The sequence below is a fragment of the Protopterus annectens genome, chromosome 9.part0 (assembly GCF_019279795.1).
Source record: "Protopterus annectens isolate FY-2018-M chromosome 9.part0, PAN1.0, whole genome shotgun sequence".
NCBI lineage: Eukaryota > Metazoa > Chordata > Ceratodontiformes > Protopteridae > Protopterus > Protopterus annectens.
In genome coordinates, this window is record NC_056743.1 from 1,349,855,974 (window position 1) to 1,349,872,086 (window position 16,113).

Sequence of the window (16,113 nt, forward strand, 5' to 3'; positions counted from 1 at the left end):
TTTTTCTGCAAACGTTTTTCATATACTTTTATTTAAACTTTTTGGGGCCCCACTTCACGTCATGTCCATCAAGCTTCCCCCTTATTCACTCTGTTGACCCATTCTCCTAGTCCACAGATGAGAGTCAACAAGCCCATTTGTTCCCTTGGGAGATGAGAATCCGGTGCCAAGAGTGGAGACATCATCCAGTATGAGAGTTGGGTTTTCTGTACCTGCCCTTATAGTCCCTTGCTGTAGCTGCTAATCATGGATACATGCATACTGCCACATATAGAAGCTTTGCTTCACGGTACTGCACAATACAGGACAGCCATGGAAGTCAGGGTCCTTCCCATGAATCAACTTCAGCCCCATCCCTTAATGTAGGTGAGCCAGTAATTGCCCGTCAGTTCACACACCCTTCCCTCACATCAGCAGCTGTCTGGCACCTGGGCTGATATTTCATGATATTCATATCTCAATTTATCTGTTCCCAGCCTTCAAGCAAAGACTAACTTTCAGTTACAAATTTTACTGTCATTTGATTGAGAAGTTCTTTGCTCCATTTTGCAAAACAGTTAAGTTTCAGGTAGTAAACCTGGGACCATTGAGTAATATTGTCTATTAAAATACACAGCTGATATTCTGGGGGTGAGGGCTTAATCAGAAATGACCATGGGCTGTGTGCAGACTCCTGCTACCAGATATGCATACTCCATAGATATGTCTATTTTATTGTTTTGGGAGGTCAGCCTTTACTTCTGAGAGAAGTTGGTATAATGAGTTACACTCTACCACTATAGTACCATCAAGTCAAATCAGTAACCCTGGTATAAGTCCCCACATATCTCTGAAGTCTAGGAATCTGGACAACTGTAGGGCCATCTTTTACACCTCCAACACATTACTGGATTCCATTATCTATCGTGTGTGTGTGTATATATATATATATATATATATATATATATATATATATATATATATATATATATATATATATATATATATATATATATATATTATATAGATATATATATAATATCTATAGATGTAGTAACCCCTTCCTGGATGTTTTTTTCATTTGAGGTACTTGTTGGAATTATATATTAAAACAGTAAACTTGACATCCCTCAAATAACCCTTCATTTCAAATAACAATCAGTTCTCATCTGTCAGTGTTTCTTCCTCTGTTAGTGGACACATTCTTTGTATGAAAAGAATCACTCCTGTGACTCGTACCCTGAAAAATAGACACAGCACCCTTCGTATAGATATTCCAACTTACTGCTTTGTGCTGATGTTCATCAGGGTGTGTCTCCTGCAATGCATTGTCTATGGCTGTAGTTGTTTTATGTATGCTAATATTCTATCAGGGAATGTATATCCAAGTTAATAGCCTCTCCCAGTGCCTGGTGTAGAAATTGTGGCTTTTAGCCTTCTTCCTGCACATACTGGTATCTCTATAGTGATTGCTGTGATTGCACTGCATGTGATTGCAAATATTAACAGCACAGTATGTCTCTAGCTTTTGAATGCTCAGTATATCATTTAAAAGAGCTAGATATAAAACAAAACAAAGAAATGTACTTACAGCACTATCCCTGACATAGTTCCATCCTAACACACCTGGTACCTCTCTTTAGGCCTTGGAGCTACTGTGGCTTACAGAAATGAAGCCCTAAGTATGGCCCATGTCACCTGAGTTTGATTAGTGGTTGAGTTGTTTGATGGAGCTGTCTGAGAGAATGGCTGTGCCCTCCCTGAGGGAAAAAAGTGCATTCTGACAAGGGTAGATCTCTTATCGTGTCCTTGTGGAGGTCGTGACTTGGAAAGATTGCCAGGCTGGATGTGTGGGTAGGCTGACTATGCTTAGCTGCCCTACAGCCTCGTGCAGGCATATTCTCACAGGCCACATCTCATTGCCTGCCCAGCCTGCCAACTACAGTGTTATCACACAGTAGGGGAGCTTAAGAAAAGGCCCTGAAGTTATCTGTAAGATATAGTTCATGCCCACTCCCTGACTGATTAAATGCAGCTACCCTCTTTCCACCCATGAGGCTCTCTCATGAGGCTGACGTCAGGAGGCATGGAAAAGTAGCTTTTGGTCTAGTCTTCAAATCATTCAGTCATTAGAAAAAAACAGTTTAACAGTTTTGCTCATTCATTGTTTAAATGTTCTGAACACAGCATATATGGTATTTGAGGCATTCTTTGCAAATGTGTCCCTCTAAACAGAAAGAGCAAACAGATAAACCACTGTGCTTACTTTCCTGTCACAAAGTCACTTTCTGCCTTTGATTCAAAATTTGAAAATAGGAAACTACTCTTGTTCAGCTGATCAACATTTCAGTTTTCTACTGTATAACTCAACTTTTTCAGCACTTCAAATATTTGTTAAGGCTCTACTCACTTCCTTTGAATCATGGCAGGAGCAGCCATTTGCTTCCTTCAGTGTATACTTTTGAACAAAGTTCTGACTATCCTGAGTCCATAGAAGTTGTGTACCTTTGTGGGAAAAAAGTCTTGAATAAACTGATTATTGTATCAGTGCACAAAATACACCTTAGATACACACAGACAGCTGATTGGCTCCATTAGAACTCGTGTTAAACTTTAGGAGTCACTATGGCTACTGGGCCATCTGACATCAGCATAGGAGACCAGGATTATTTTATTTTTATTTTGAATTTGTTAATCAGGGTAGAACATTGATCTCAGGGGACCCATTTCAGTCTCAACCTGGGGTAAACAGTATAGATACATGACATTATATACAAAGTGAATGACAAAATGCAATACATGCATATATGCAAAGTGAATATCAGAGTTGGCTTGAGGGTATAAAGGCAATAGATAACATTATATACAAAGTAACTGACAAAACACAGTGCATACATTCATTATATACAGAGTGGAAATCAGAGCTGGCATGCTGACAGAATCAGAATCAGAAATACAGCAAGATATATAAAGGGAAAAGGGTTATGAAGGGGTGAAGTTACATGAAGAGAGAGACAACAATTAGATTTTCCTACAGCCTTGAAATTTGCTTTTATTTCTGATTGAAATATGGGGAAAGAGGAATGATCTTTAAGAAAAGAAGGGAAAGATTCCCACAATTTGGGACAGAGGACTGAGAAAGCACGGTCTGTGCAGTGAAGCCTAGTTTGGCGGGGGGGGGGGGGGGTTTGGAAGAGTGGTTAAGATTTCTAAGGTCGTAGTTTGTTGCTTTTCTGAATACTCTGGAGGCCAATGGGGAGAAGGTGTCATTCTTGATAAAAGTAGTTGAGATGCAAGTAGCAAATCATCATGTTATTTCACTGGTAGCCAGTTAGCTTTTTCAGTGGTTTTGCAGTGGTATTTATTTCTTGAGTAGAAAGTGATGAATCTGTAAATAGCATTGGAGATGGACGGAATGGTGAATACATTTCTTTTAGTGGCTGTAGCAATTAGAGTAAGACAATATTGTAGCTGGGCCAGTAAGACATATTTACCTATGGCATTTTTATAGGGTCAGGATAGAAAAAGGGAGTTTGTAATCTTTTGTAAAGGTCAGTGTTAAGAAAATGTTTGTATTTACAGGGACTAATGTACTAAAGATTTTGCAGATGCCCTTATTCTGTTTTCATGTTTCGGCTTCTCTGTAGCAATCCACATTCGATATGCAGATCATGATATTTCTTTAACCTAGTCTTGGGTTTCCTTTTATCCTCTTCTGTTTGACTATTGCAGCTAACACCAAGCCAATCCCAGCTCCTCACCCTCCTTTGGGCTACTGTGAAAATTCCTACACCCTTAGACTGCATTTTATTTTATTTATATTTAGTTACCAGGGTAGTGCACTAATGTCTGATGTTACAAAGTGTATACATTTAAAAGCTGAAACTCTCCACTGTTAGATTTGATGAAGCCATGGAAAAGTGGATGGTTGTCTAGTCTTCAAATCATTCAGTCTTTAGAACTCTCTGCTGTTAGATCTGATGAAATCTTAGAACAAAAGTGCTTATCTAAGTTAAGTAAAGCCAGATTACCTGAGAAGAATTGGAATTTTGTTTTGTTTTGTTTTGCTTTTGTATGGCTCTGCTGTATTTACTTGTTTTGGCCTACTGAAATTTGTGTTAACAGGCAGTTATTTCCCAACATTAAGGCCCTAAATGTCGCCTCACAGCAAGAGGTTCTCCGGTTCGATCCTCAACTGGGGTGCCTTCTGTGCGGAGTCTGCATGTCCTCCCTGTGGTCGCGTGGGTTTCTTCTGGGTGCTCCGGTTTTCTCCCACTTCCCAAAGACATGCTGTAGGTGGATTGGACACTCTAAATTGGCCCTAGGCATGAGTGTGTGCCTTCCATGGAAGGTTAGGTGCCAGGCTGGCAACTCGACACCATAAAACTCTACTGCCAATCATGAGCGGACAGGTGATCCGCTGTGGTGGCCCCTAACCGGGAAAAGCCGAAAGAAGAAGAAGAAGGCCCTAAAGACACTGAAATCAAGGTTAGTACCAAACTGGAGACAGGAATGGTTTTAGGTAAGCTGGCATCCCAGGCAAAAAGACTACATAGCACTTTGGCTTCTCCACTGCCCAGTACATCCTGGTCTCTTCATCATACCTTTCAATCTCCAGGTGAGAGAATCAGGTACAAGGGACATTAAAATCAGGTGCAATCATGGACACTTAATTATCATGATGTATGCATGTTAAAATAAACTCATTAATGCACACTCTTGCATATGTACAATTATACAAAGACAGGGCATCATTTTAGAGCAGTTTTTTTTATTAAATGCAAACACACAGACACACAGACACACACACACACACACACACACACACACATATATATATATATATATATATATATATATATATATATATATATATATATATATATATACACACATGTAATACTCAAGTATGAGGAGGCAGCTGGAAGGAATAATACTGAAAGGACAGCGCAATCAAGTAATCAATACCTTTAAATGAATGATTTCTTAATGACAAAATGTATATGTAAAGTAATATCAGTTTACAAAGGGATGCAAGTCCTATATAGAGAGTAAACACATCAAAACAATGCAGTATCAACTGGTATATAGGTATAAAAAAGCAAGTCACCTTTAAAAAAATACTCATAAACTGCAGCTAACTTATTCCTATCTTCCTCAGCAACATTTGGAAATAGTTACTGCCTTAAAAGTCATCCTTTATATTTGACTGCTACCTGCAACATAAAAACAGGAGTGACTCACCTGGGAATCAGTGGTCACTCACAGTGTTCTCCTTGATTTTGAACAAAACTGGTCAACAGCACCAGGCAAAAGTAGAAAAGGAAGAGTAATCCTTAGAGATGGCTCAAACAACCTCATACCTCCTTCGAACAAATATCCTGTTTGCGCGGTCCAAGAATGATGAAGAAGGCAAGCCAGTGACTCAATAACAAATCCTGCTGCTCTTGGTCTAAGTTCCTTCTTTCTGCCACTATGGCAGGCAAATGCTCAGTCTTCCAGATAACTGACCATCCTTACACCCCACCCAATCCTTCTGTTTTCTTTGGGGTTCACAAGGCTGGAACAGACACTCAAGTCCTGTGGTGCTGAACAGCAGAAACAGGCTTTCTCTGTCCAAGAAGTCAAGCAACGAACATACTGTAGTTCTTCCTGCACCAATTAGTATGCAGTCTAAGCAGACCTAATAAAAGATAACAAGCTTCTCAGGTCCACTGCCATATATTAATCCATCCAGGCACAGTACAGGAACTTGCAAGCTAGCAGTCAGTTACAGACCTGCAGAACAAGAAACCAGCCAGTAAAGTGATAATTAAGTGCAATAAAGAGACTCCTTGATTTGCTTATTTGTCATCAGCCCTAAACAGAAGTCTCTGTAGTGAGGAATTTGAAGAATATGGGAATTTAACTATATAAAATAGACAGCCAGGAATGGGGCTGTGTTTTGCTCGAAAAACAGGTGCACCAGGGCAATTTGTTACATTGTGAGCTATGCTGCTCACAATACCCAGAGTACTTTTTTTCTTACCCTTCAGTTATTTCATTATAAGAACGACTGCACTCTGATAACATTAAATTGGAGTTATAGGTCCCCAGAAGCCATATGATTTATAGATGCAATGAGATGCGTTTTAGATTTTTTAACAGCCTTTTCATCCAATGATTGCCTGAATGAAAACCATGATTAAGGAAAGAAATACAGTCTTATGCTTCAACTTTACATTTTTCTACATCCTTTCAACATACCGTGACTAACCAAGACTTCTCTATAATAACTAAATTAAGCTAGGGGTCCGGGGGCTGCTAGACACATAGACGCCAAGGGTTTAAAATGTTCTGGGATACATTTTAGACGTTTTTTCAACCTTTTCATCTAGTGGTGGCCTGAACAAAAATTATACAAAGGGATAAGAAATTCAATCTCACTTTTTTATTTAAAAGAAGAAATAAGTTGTATCCAAGTTTTAATGCTCAAAGATGACCAAACACTAGTTCATAATAAAGTGAGAAAACAAATGTTTGTGGGGATGCAAATATATCTGGAAATAGGTACTCACTTTCTGAGTATCCCCCCGGTGTTAAATTGGAATTAAAGTTAAGGCACCAATACCCACAGACATACATTTCAAGTTGCTGCTGTATATTTACATATACCACGCCTCCTCACCCCCTACCCCCCCAAAAGACAGCCGCCTTCTGTGTACCCTTCTGTTCTCAGACTGGGACAAAACTGAAAAAAAAATGTAACATAACATTAACTGTCAGACATACATAAACAGCTTACTAATTTACTATCACCCAGAAGTCACCTGTATATGCATCAGATGTTTGATTTTGAGGAAATTAAACAAAAAAACAATAATTACAATAAATAAGAATACACTGAAACTTTACCACACTATACCAGCATATAAATAGTTGCATAGATGATGTAGGAAAAAGTGCAGGACTAACCCTAGAAACAAACTCACATGGTAGAACTGTAATATCAACATGATTTACAATAAAAGGAAGAATATTTTCACCAAAATTAAGAACAGTAATTCCTAGAAAGATAAAGCCATTATCATCGATGTTAGATTAGGGACTTCCATTTTAAAATAGTTATTAGACATTAGACAGGCTAAAGGGTAAAATAGAAATTATGTTTCATTTATGCATAACAGACAGTTAAGCAGAAAGAGAGGATAACCTTGCTGGTAACAGTTTATTAAAAAAGAAAAATAAGCATAAATTGTGCAGACAGAATGTCTCAAGGAAAGGGAAATATACAATCTTGCCAGCTACAAAATGTTCCTTAATAAACTGTTAAATTAAGGCCAAGTCTAGAAACCAAAGGAACCAAGTAAGCATCACAGGGTTTGGTATTATTAAATATACTTAAGATAGAGTTAGGGAAGTCAGTTAAGATTAGTTAGTTTGTTCAACCTGTTATTACAGAGAAGACAGACACTCGAGCCTGAGTACAGAAGACAGGTCAAATAAAGACTATATTAGTTTATGTTGTTCAGGACAATCAGAATATGATGTGCAGTAACTTTGAACACTAATTCTTTGTCAGCACTGTTAATGAAGACAGTATTTGGATATTGTGAACATCTAATAAAGCCTTATTAAATAAACTACAGTGTTTGAGGAATTCATTCTGAAAAATACACAAGACTTAGTCCATAAAGGACAGACTGGCACCTGTCCAGCATGAGTTTGGGTAATTAACAGATAGACATTCGTTTTCACTCGCATTACATTGTTTCCAGATAATTGCGGTACAGTACAGTCTTATCAATTCTTACAACTGAAGTAAATATTAAACAATTCAGGAGCTTAATAAAATCCAGCAAAGCCAAGTTTGAGGTTAAAATAGCTACCCATGCCAAAGACAATCACAAGGCCTTTTTAGTTATGTAATTTCAGAAGCATAATGTTGCAATGAGATAGCAAACATTCTGTCCATAAGAAAGTCATTCTATATTGCACATGTTGTAAACAAAGGGGCTGTGTCTAGATCTAAGGGTGTCATTGTCCTCCTTTACTCAGCCCTCATTAGGCCAGTCACTGAGTATAATGCCCCCCTTTAGCATGTATCTGTTCAGACATATGCAACAACTGGAATGCCAATAGAAATATCTTTCCAAAAGTATACAAGGCAAAAACAATATTTTCTGCATGGACCATCTTAAAGCCCTGTCAGTATACTCGGTATCCTACAGACTGCTAAGAGGTGACCTGTGTCTGACATACAAGGCATCCTCCAACCTAGTACTAATGAACTTACTGTACATCAACAAGTCAGATGGCATCAGAAATACCCAGTCTAGGCGTCTAAACCTCTTCTGCAAGATCAACAGAATGTTTAGAGGGACAGGTATATCTCATAGAGGATGCCACTTCTCTGGAACAGATTCCCTGTGGACATAAAATGAATCTCATCCCTGTCCATATTGAAACCCAGCTTGGATCTATGCGTGGGTAATAGAATATTTACCCCAGGATTGCCCCCTGTAGTAGTAATGAATAGAGGCAGCTCCAACATGGTTTATCCCATGTGTGGCTCTCCTTAAATTCCAGCATGTTATTTTTAGACAGTACAGTGCTCCTATACAAGCTACAGTCACTGTCCTTGTATCCTTCTGAAGTTTGTGAGGAAAGCTAAAGCTAGACCACCTGTCAATCATCATAGCAAACAATTAGTGTAGTTGTTCTGCATTCTACGTGGGGAAGACATCTAGGCCTGTTAAATTTAGAATTGCAGAGCATTTATCTGATATTAGGCACCAACGCATCAACAATGCTTTATACAAATACACACTGAAACATTCCAGTGCTAATTTTAATTTTACCATTATTGATAAGATTCAAGGCAATAGAGGAAAGGTTTCTGGTTAGCATGATACTCTTAATAAATTAGAGAAAAGATGGATTATTAATTTGGGTGGACTATTTCCCCCTGGTTTAAATGAATACTTGTAGTTCACTAATTGTTTGCTATGATTGACAGGTGCTCTCTATATAAGGCAAGCAGCCTTTTTGGTTCTTTTTTGCTTTTTGTTCTTCACTGATGAAGGCTTGATTTATAAGCCGAAACCGGTTTGGATTTTGTACTGTAGGCTTTTTGCCTTTTTCATGTGCCTTATGGCATAACAAAGAATAAAGAACATAATTTTTAACAGGATACCATTGTCTGCTGGTCTACGTTGTTTTTTGAATAGTTAAGTATTTAGTCATAATAATGAACACTGTATCATGGCAGTGTGTTTGCGTGTTGCTTAGAATATTACAGCAATAGTGTAGTTTGGCAACTGTGTACTGCTGCTGCAGCACCCTGGGCTGTCACCAATAGTATTTTTTAGTAAGTAAAAAAATCACTATCTGACAGTATTCTCCATATACACCTTTAAGAAGACAAAGTTAAACATTTTTGCTACCCTTGTCAATCACTGCTTACCTCCTAAACTGAGAAAAAAAAAAAAAAACATTTTACAACTGTTTGAATTTGTAAAACATCCATGATTTTTGCTGTAAATTATACTGGAATCTGTATTCTTGACCACAGCTTACACAAAATCCAGCATTCTCCATTATCATCAAGTAGTCCATCTTTCTTCTCACAAATGCACACTAGTCCTACAAAGTCGGATAGTGATTGTTTAAACTGAGTGAGTGACAACAGGGTCAGTTACTTTCATCCTGCCGGCCCCATCCCCTACCTTGCAGTTATGACCATAACTTCTAATGGCTGTGCAATATTTTTTCACCTCCATGGTTAACACAAAGAAGTTTCTGCACATTAAAGTAATCCAATCAATGTTGCTCCACTCATATCACAAAGCCAGAGGAATATTGCCAAAAATATCTGTTTGATCCAGCCAGCATCATTGTGGAAATAACAGCACTTATGACTGAATGCCATTCCTCTCATCTCGTGTCTGCACAAGTCATAAAGCCAGAGATGTAGCTAATAATATCTGTTTGATCACTATCAGCAATACTGTAAAAATAATAATGGCATTTATCTCACAGCACCATTCCTTTCATCTCAACTATCCATGCAAACGACTAAGCCAGAAATATTGCCAAAAATGTCTGGTTGATCTCTGCTAGTATTATTGCAAACAAATAGTAAAAAATTGTAACTTCCTGCGCCATTCCTCTTATCTGTTGTCCAAAACTCCTAAGAATGTCCCCAATTTTATCTCATTAATAAAATAAAATAAAAAAGTACCTCCGTCAGGTGGCTTAATGCCTACATTTGCATTCTTTGCTTCCATGACCTTGCATTCTTTAAAGTTAACTTAAGATGACTTAATTGTCAAATTATGCCACTGACACATTTTCTTTTTAGTAGGGGTGATTTATTTATTTTTTAGAAGAAAGAATCATTGCTCTAAAAACAAATAAATGAAGAAAGAGTGCCCCTAAAAGCACAGCACCATTGATGATCACCTAGTTTGCCAGGCCTGCTTGGAGATGCATCTTTTTGTTCTTATTTTAGTGGGATTTCAGCTTCCTGAGATAACATGCATTACTGCCAACATATTGAGCCCCGTTTTAGAATCTAAAACAAAAAGTCAATTTTCAAACAAAATGTGTTTGTCTCCCACTTCATGTGTTTTGTCAGATCTCTAGAGGAGGGAGATGATGTCATCCTTCAACAGAAAACACCCAAGTCTAACTGAAATTTGATAGAGGTGCTTAGCAACAATCAGGGGTCATGGCCAGAAAATGCTATGAGCTTGTTCAGTATAGTATGACTTGCTTGTAAGCCAGTCCAAGAAGCCAACTTTTCCTTCATAAACATCAAACAGTGCAACCCCTCCTCTTGCTCCAGGTTCTCCGTCTCTCAGATGGTTTTCTACAAATCCTGTCCTCTTGATCATCTTGCGTATCGCCCAACATTACCAGTTCAGCCTCTAGATTAACACAATACTCCTTCAGTGCCTTTTTTTCTTGCCTTAAGCCAGTATGATGCCTAAATGTCCTGTTAATATCTCATTTATTTCAGATCCCCTTTATGCTTTCTTTATAAACTTGTCCAGATTTGGTGTTTACCTTTTGAATTTTAGTTTTTTTTTCTTAAGAAACTTTGTATTGCAGAGTTCCTGGCTTCATTTATGTGCTAACGTTCATCAAGAGCAGCAGTCCCTTCCTTTCTCCATGGTTGACAATGGTACAGGCTCATTAGGAGATTTTAGTCTGTTTATTTTTCACTGTCTTGCCTTTTCTGTCATGAGTGTAAACAAACTGCTACTTAATAGCCCTTCTGATGACTTTTGAGAAGATTGCCTTCAGTTAGTTTACCTATTCTCACCAATCTGATTTGAGAATGACCGGGGTAGCCAAGTATTCTTCACATCACCATTTTCAGGATCTGTCTCAATGTCTTTACAGAAGTGCACAAATTGCCATTTCGCTCAAGTATATATGCTTACTATTTATACATACTTCAGTTATTGTGTTTCTTGACAAACTGCACAAGCAGTTAGTTGTGTTTAGAACTTGTGCAGTTCGATATACCATTGTGAACTCAAATTTTGGATCAGTACTTTTGAGGTCATAGTTACAGTGCCAAAGAAACATGTAAAGGAAAGTTAAAAGGGTCAGTCTCCAGGTAAAGTGCTACATAAACAGACATTTTCAAAAGCTGGGAGCAAAAGTATGTCAAAAAAGTCCAGATGACAAGCAGTTGCAGAATTAAGTTTTGTGTATGTCCTGTGATCTACAACATGATCTGTTCAGCAGTGTGTGTAATTTAGCATAACTTGTATTTGTGTTTGAATGTAACTATGCACATGGCAATATTTAGTGTAATTCATTTTTCAACACTATAAGCCATTCTTTCCTTCCGTGAGCTGCAGACATGCAGGCGTGTATTTGTAAATAGGGAGAAATGTTAGTATATGGAGAATATGTTGCTTTATTAAAAACAGCTGTTACAAGCTCTGTACATTTGTCAGTTATCAGTCAGCAGATCATAAAAGCATCATACAGGAAGAAAAAGTAAAGCATCTTGTACCTTTATTTGGTGCTGCTTTTGTAAATATTATGCTTCTTCCTGTGCTCTAACTAATCATTTCATTTCAGGACAAAGAACCTTTACGCACGATACCTTTGAAGGACGTACAGAAAGTGTGTGAATGTCTAGTCAAGTCTGGGTAAGATTTTCTGTTTTTGTTTGAGAGGGGTTCTTCATCTGAAAACTATAATATAGACTGTTTAGCACTGGTAATCCGTCTTAGTATTAAAACTGCTTGTTCACCACTGGAATGTTGAGTTTAGTTACCACTTGAATGTAAGAAAGTCTCTAAACAAGGAAAGATTCTGGTTATAAAAATGCTTGTGGCATCTCAGACCCAAGGTGAATTAAACCTGGGGTGAATTAAGCTTGCATTGTTTCTAGTGGGATGATTGTTATTCATAATCTGCATTCTTTTGGCCTGATGTTACAGCATTACTGTTAATACTATAGCTACCATATAGCCTTTCCTGTAAAAGAGCCTATTGGCCCAATTGTATGTAGCCAGTGAGCAAGCAAGTAGTAATGCCTGATAGGGTGTGTGCTACTAGGGAACTAATGGTAGTCCAGGGTTACAAGTATCTGGTCATACACACCTGGGAGGATATTATTTCCCCAATAACACACACCTTGGGGGATGTTTTTAAGCTTAGAGAATGGAATATCTGTTAAATTGTTTTTTTATTACTCTATACTTTTTATATTCTGATGTAAAATAGCTCCTTTGCCTAATGTCTGAAACTTGCTGTAGCAGATGTAGTGATTACTGGAGAAAGTATATTTCATCGAAAATATAACTTATGTAAGTATTAAATATCTGCACACAGACGGACACACACACATACACACGCATGCCCACACACACATTCAGAAGCACAGACAGACTCACACAAATAGGTACATAAGCACACACTCACATATGCATACACACTCACACATGCACTCATGCACAGAAATAGAAACACGTACTCAGAGATGCAAACACACACATTATTTTTTATCTTTATTTACTTTGCTGTTTAAAGAGTTTAAAAAACAGTGGCCATTTGTTTTTTTTCTGTCTGAGGTACATGACAGCGTAATATACTGCCAGAAAGTGGCAGACTTTATTTGACTGGGCATTGCCTGTAAATTAGCATCCTGTTGGAGAATGTTTGTTCTCCAGTCAGGCTGAACATGTACATGTTGCCCATTCTCCCCAAAAATAAATAAATAATACATAAATTTGTAACAGTCTGTTTGACTATGTTTGCAGTTCATCAAAAGATGGTGTTGTAGATGCACAGACCTATAAAGAAAAATCTTGTCCATGGTATGGCAAAGTGGAATTTTGAATCATGCTGGATGCATGCCTTATACCACACATCCCTACAACTAGCAGGGCCCAGTAATCACCATTTACTAAGAAATTATTTTAATGGTATTGAACAATCCATGGCAGAATTCACAATGCCAAGTGTCATTGCATCAGTTTTCAGGTTGTCTAACGTGACAAATTCATATTTTATGTTTATCTGAAGGGTCAAAGTAAGAATTGTTGCTTTATTTGATTTTATGTTTTTGTATTTATTTCACTGCTTACTTATTTGAGTTTAATAATAAGGGAAGTTCAGGAGGGTGTAACCCATTTCCAGTGGAGGCCTGGGTAGGAAAGCTGCACTGTTGTAATAATACAAAAACATATAATGCTGCACTTTATGTGATAGATCAAGGTTATTTGCATATATAGGCCACAACAGTGAAAACTGATTCATTACATCATTTCATAAAGCTCACAAAATGTAAAGAATGTGTCATATAGTATGATTGCAGTAGAAATTATATTTACAAATGAGCAGGACCTAGGAGAAGAATCAAGTATAATTTAAGTATTGAAGAGAATACAACTGGAATCAGGATTCTGTCATTCTGGAAAATATTTTATTTGTTTATACTTAGATCCACTGGGCATCAGCATGTTTTCAATAATCAAGCAATTTAATGATACAAGTAATACTTTACATCAGTAAACACCAAATCTTGGCAAATATTTATAAACAGTTGCAGGATTTCGTAGACAGGCACAGCACTTATCTTCAGCTGTAATATTTGAGGATGTCTCTGTGTAAAACATTGGATAACTGGACATGTGGTGGGCAGGGGTAGCACCAGCTTACCAAGCAAAACACTGCAGTAAGAATGGGCAGCCCTGTAATACCATGCAGCAGGAGTAGCTCTTCAACAACATACATGCCTGACATCAGCTGTGGCAGTGCAAACGTCTGTATGCAGTACAGTGAAATATACCTGCAGCCAGCCTCCACAAAAAGGACAACACAACCAAGCACAGCAGCCAGCAGAAAGGTCAATGTGGATGTGCACAGTACAGTGGCAACCCTGTTTACCATGTAAATGGTGAGGAAATAGGTCAGATATTAAAATGGGAAAGTGGAGAACAGCAAGCAAAGATGTACAATGAAGGGTAACCATAAGGTATGAATGGTAAGGGGAGGAAGGGCATTTTTTTTCAAACAGACCACCTTTTGTAAGTAGCACAAAAGAAGGGTACACGAGGAATAACAGTGGATGGGATAGATGGAGAAGGCAGGTAGTAGGAGCAGAGGGACAAACGTGGAAGGCACGTACAACTAGACAAGGACAGCTAACACACAAAAAAGTGTGATGGACAGTGAATGAAGAAATATATGCAAAGTGTGATCAGTTGGCAATGGGGGGTTGATAATGATAATGAAGAAGGAATGGGAAGTAAATAAGGAAGAACCCACTGGTAAGGGGATACCTTGGGCTGTAGGCATGATTGAATGTATAACTGGAGAGGGTATGATGATGTCTGATGCACGCTGTGGTCAGTCCAGGTACTGTCTTGAACAGCCTGGGTGTGATACTGCATGCATCATTTTATTCTGTGTTGTCTGTGCATAGTTGTGGACCAGATACCACCTGTTTACCACTGTGCAGTGCTTTGTACCACCTACCCATACCTCACCTTGATTCTGTTGCTGCTGCATGTTCCTTCCACAACTGTCTGCCGTGCCCTCTGCTGCTACTACAACTTGTATGGCAAGTCCTACCTTGATATTCACATTTGTTTGCTCAAAACCATGTTGTGAACATGACACATACACAACAGATATCTTGCTACATGCATCTGTAATATTTATAAATGCCCCTCTGGGGTGAACATAGGAAGTATCCTTTAAGTAGTCCAAAATCCTGATCCTGTTTCAGATTTCTCCATGGGCTGGGTTTTAGCCCATTTCCTGCATGGTGTGTGTGTGTGTGTGTGTGTGTGTGTGTGTGTGTGTGTGTGTGTGTGTGTGTGTGTGTGTGTGTGTGTGTGTGTGTGTGTGTGTGTGTGTGTGTGTGTGTATATCCCAAATTGCAAGAAACATACAATAAGTAGCATATTATATGTAGCCTGCTTGCCGCATGCATGATACCTTTGTGCATAGTCCTATCTGTGTGTCAGGTGTGTGTACCTCCCAGCCAAATGACTCAGAGAAGTGCCCTTACAGAAACCATAGATATAGGTCAGCCATGTACCAAATGTGTGAATCCTGAGAACTGTCCAGATAGAGCAGACACTGTAGAACATTATAAATAATATCCTGACTGTTACAGACCACCTGACAGTTCAGAGAGTGGAAACTCTTCCTATTAACGTGTTGCTGCCCTCTGGAACTGATGGGGCCTTGATAGCAACACAGATGCAATTTATGCTCCCAGGACCCCAAGGATAGTGCCAGTGTTATAAAAAGCCCAATTGCATTGGTTATCTCCCCTGCTGTCCTGATTAACTGTCCACCTTTTCAGGATAATGTAGAACAGCTGGTTTAGGCTTCATGAGTCTAACATATGTAGTATGTCTCCGGAAAGTTCATATATCTAAGATGATTAGTGATACAAATACTGTATATCCACAGGAATGGTTATACCACACATCCCCCTCAGTTCCATTTGTGAGCAAAACAATTTGACTAGGTGCCTATCAGTATCCCTGCCCACTCAGAAATGATTTGCAATCTGTTGGTTGGTCAGGTGGTGGTATGTCAGGTGCTGCCTGTATCTCCTGCTGTTGATGCCCATGACTTGCAACACTACAAGCACTCGCTCTGACAGCC

General features: G+C 38.5%; 1 protein-coding gene across 1 annotated transcript in view; it reads left to right on the top strand.

Moving 5' to 3' along the window:
* PLEKHA2 (pleckstrin homology domain containing A2) overlaps nucleotides 1-16,113 on the top strand; it is an 856,672-nt gene that overhangs the window by 740,700 nt on the left and 99,859 nt on the right. Inside the window, exon 9 of the mRNA XM_044084332.1 lies at nucleotides 12,061-12,131. Coding sequence (XP_043940267.1) covers nucleotides 12,061-12,131 — 71 coding nt within the window. The remainder of the gene's footprint in view (nucleotides 1-12,060; nucleotides 12,132-16,113) is intronic.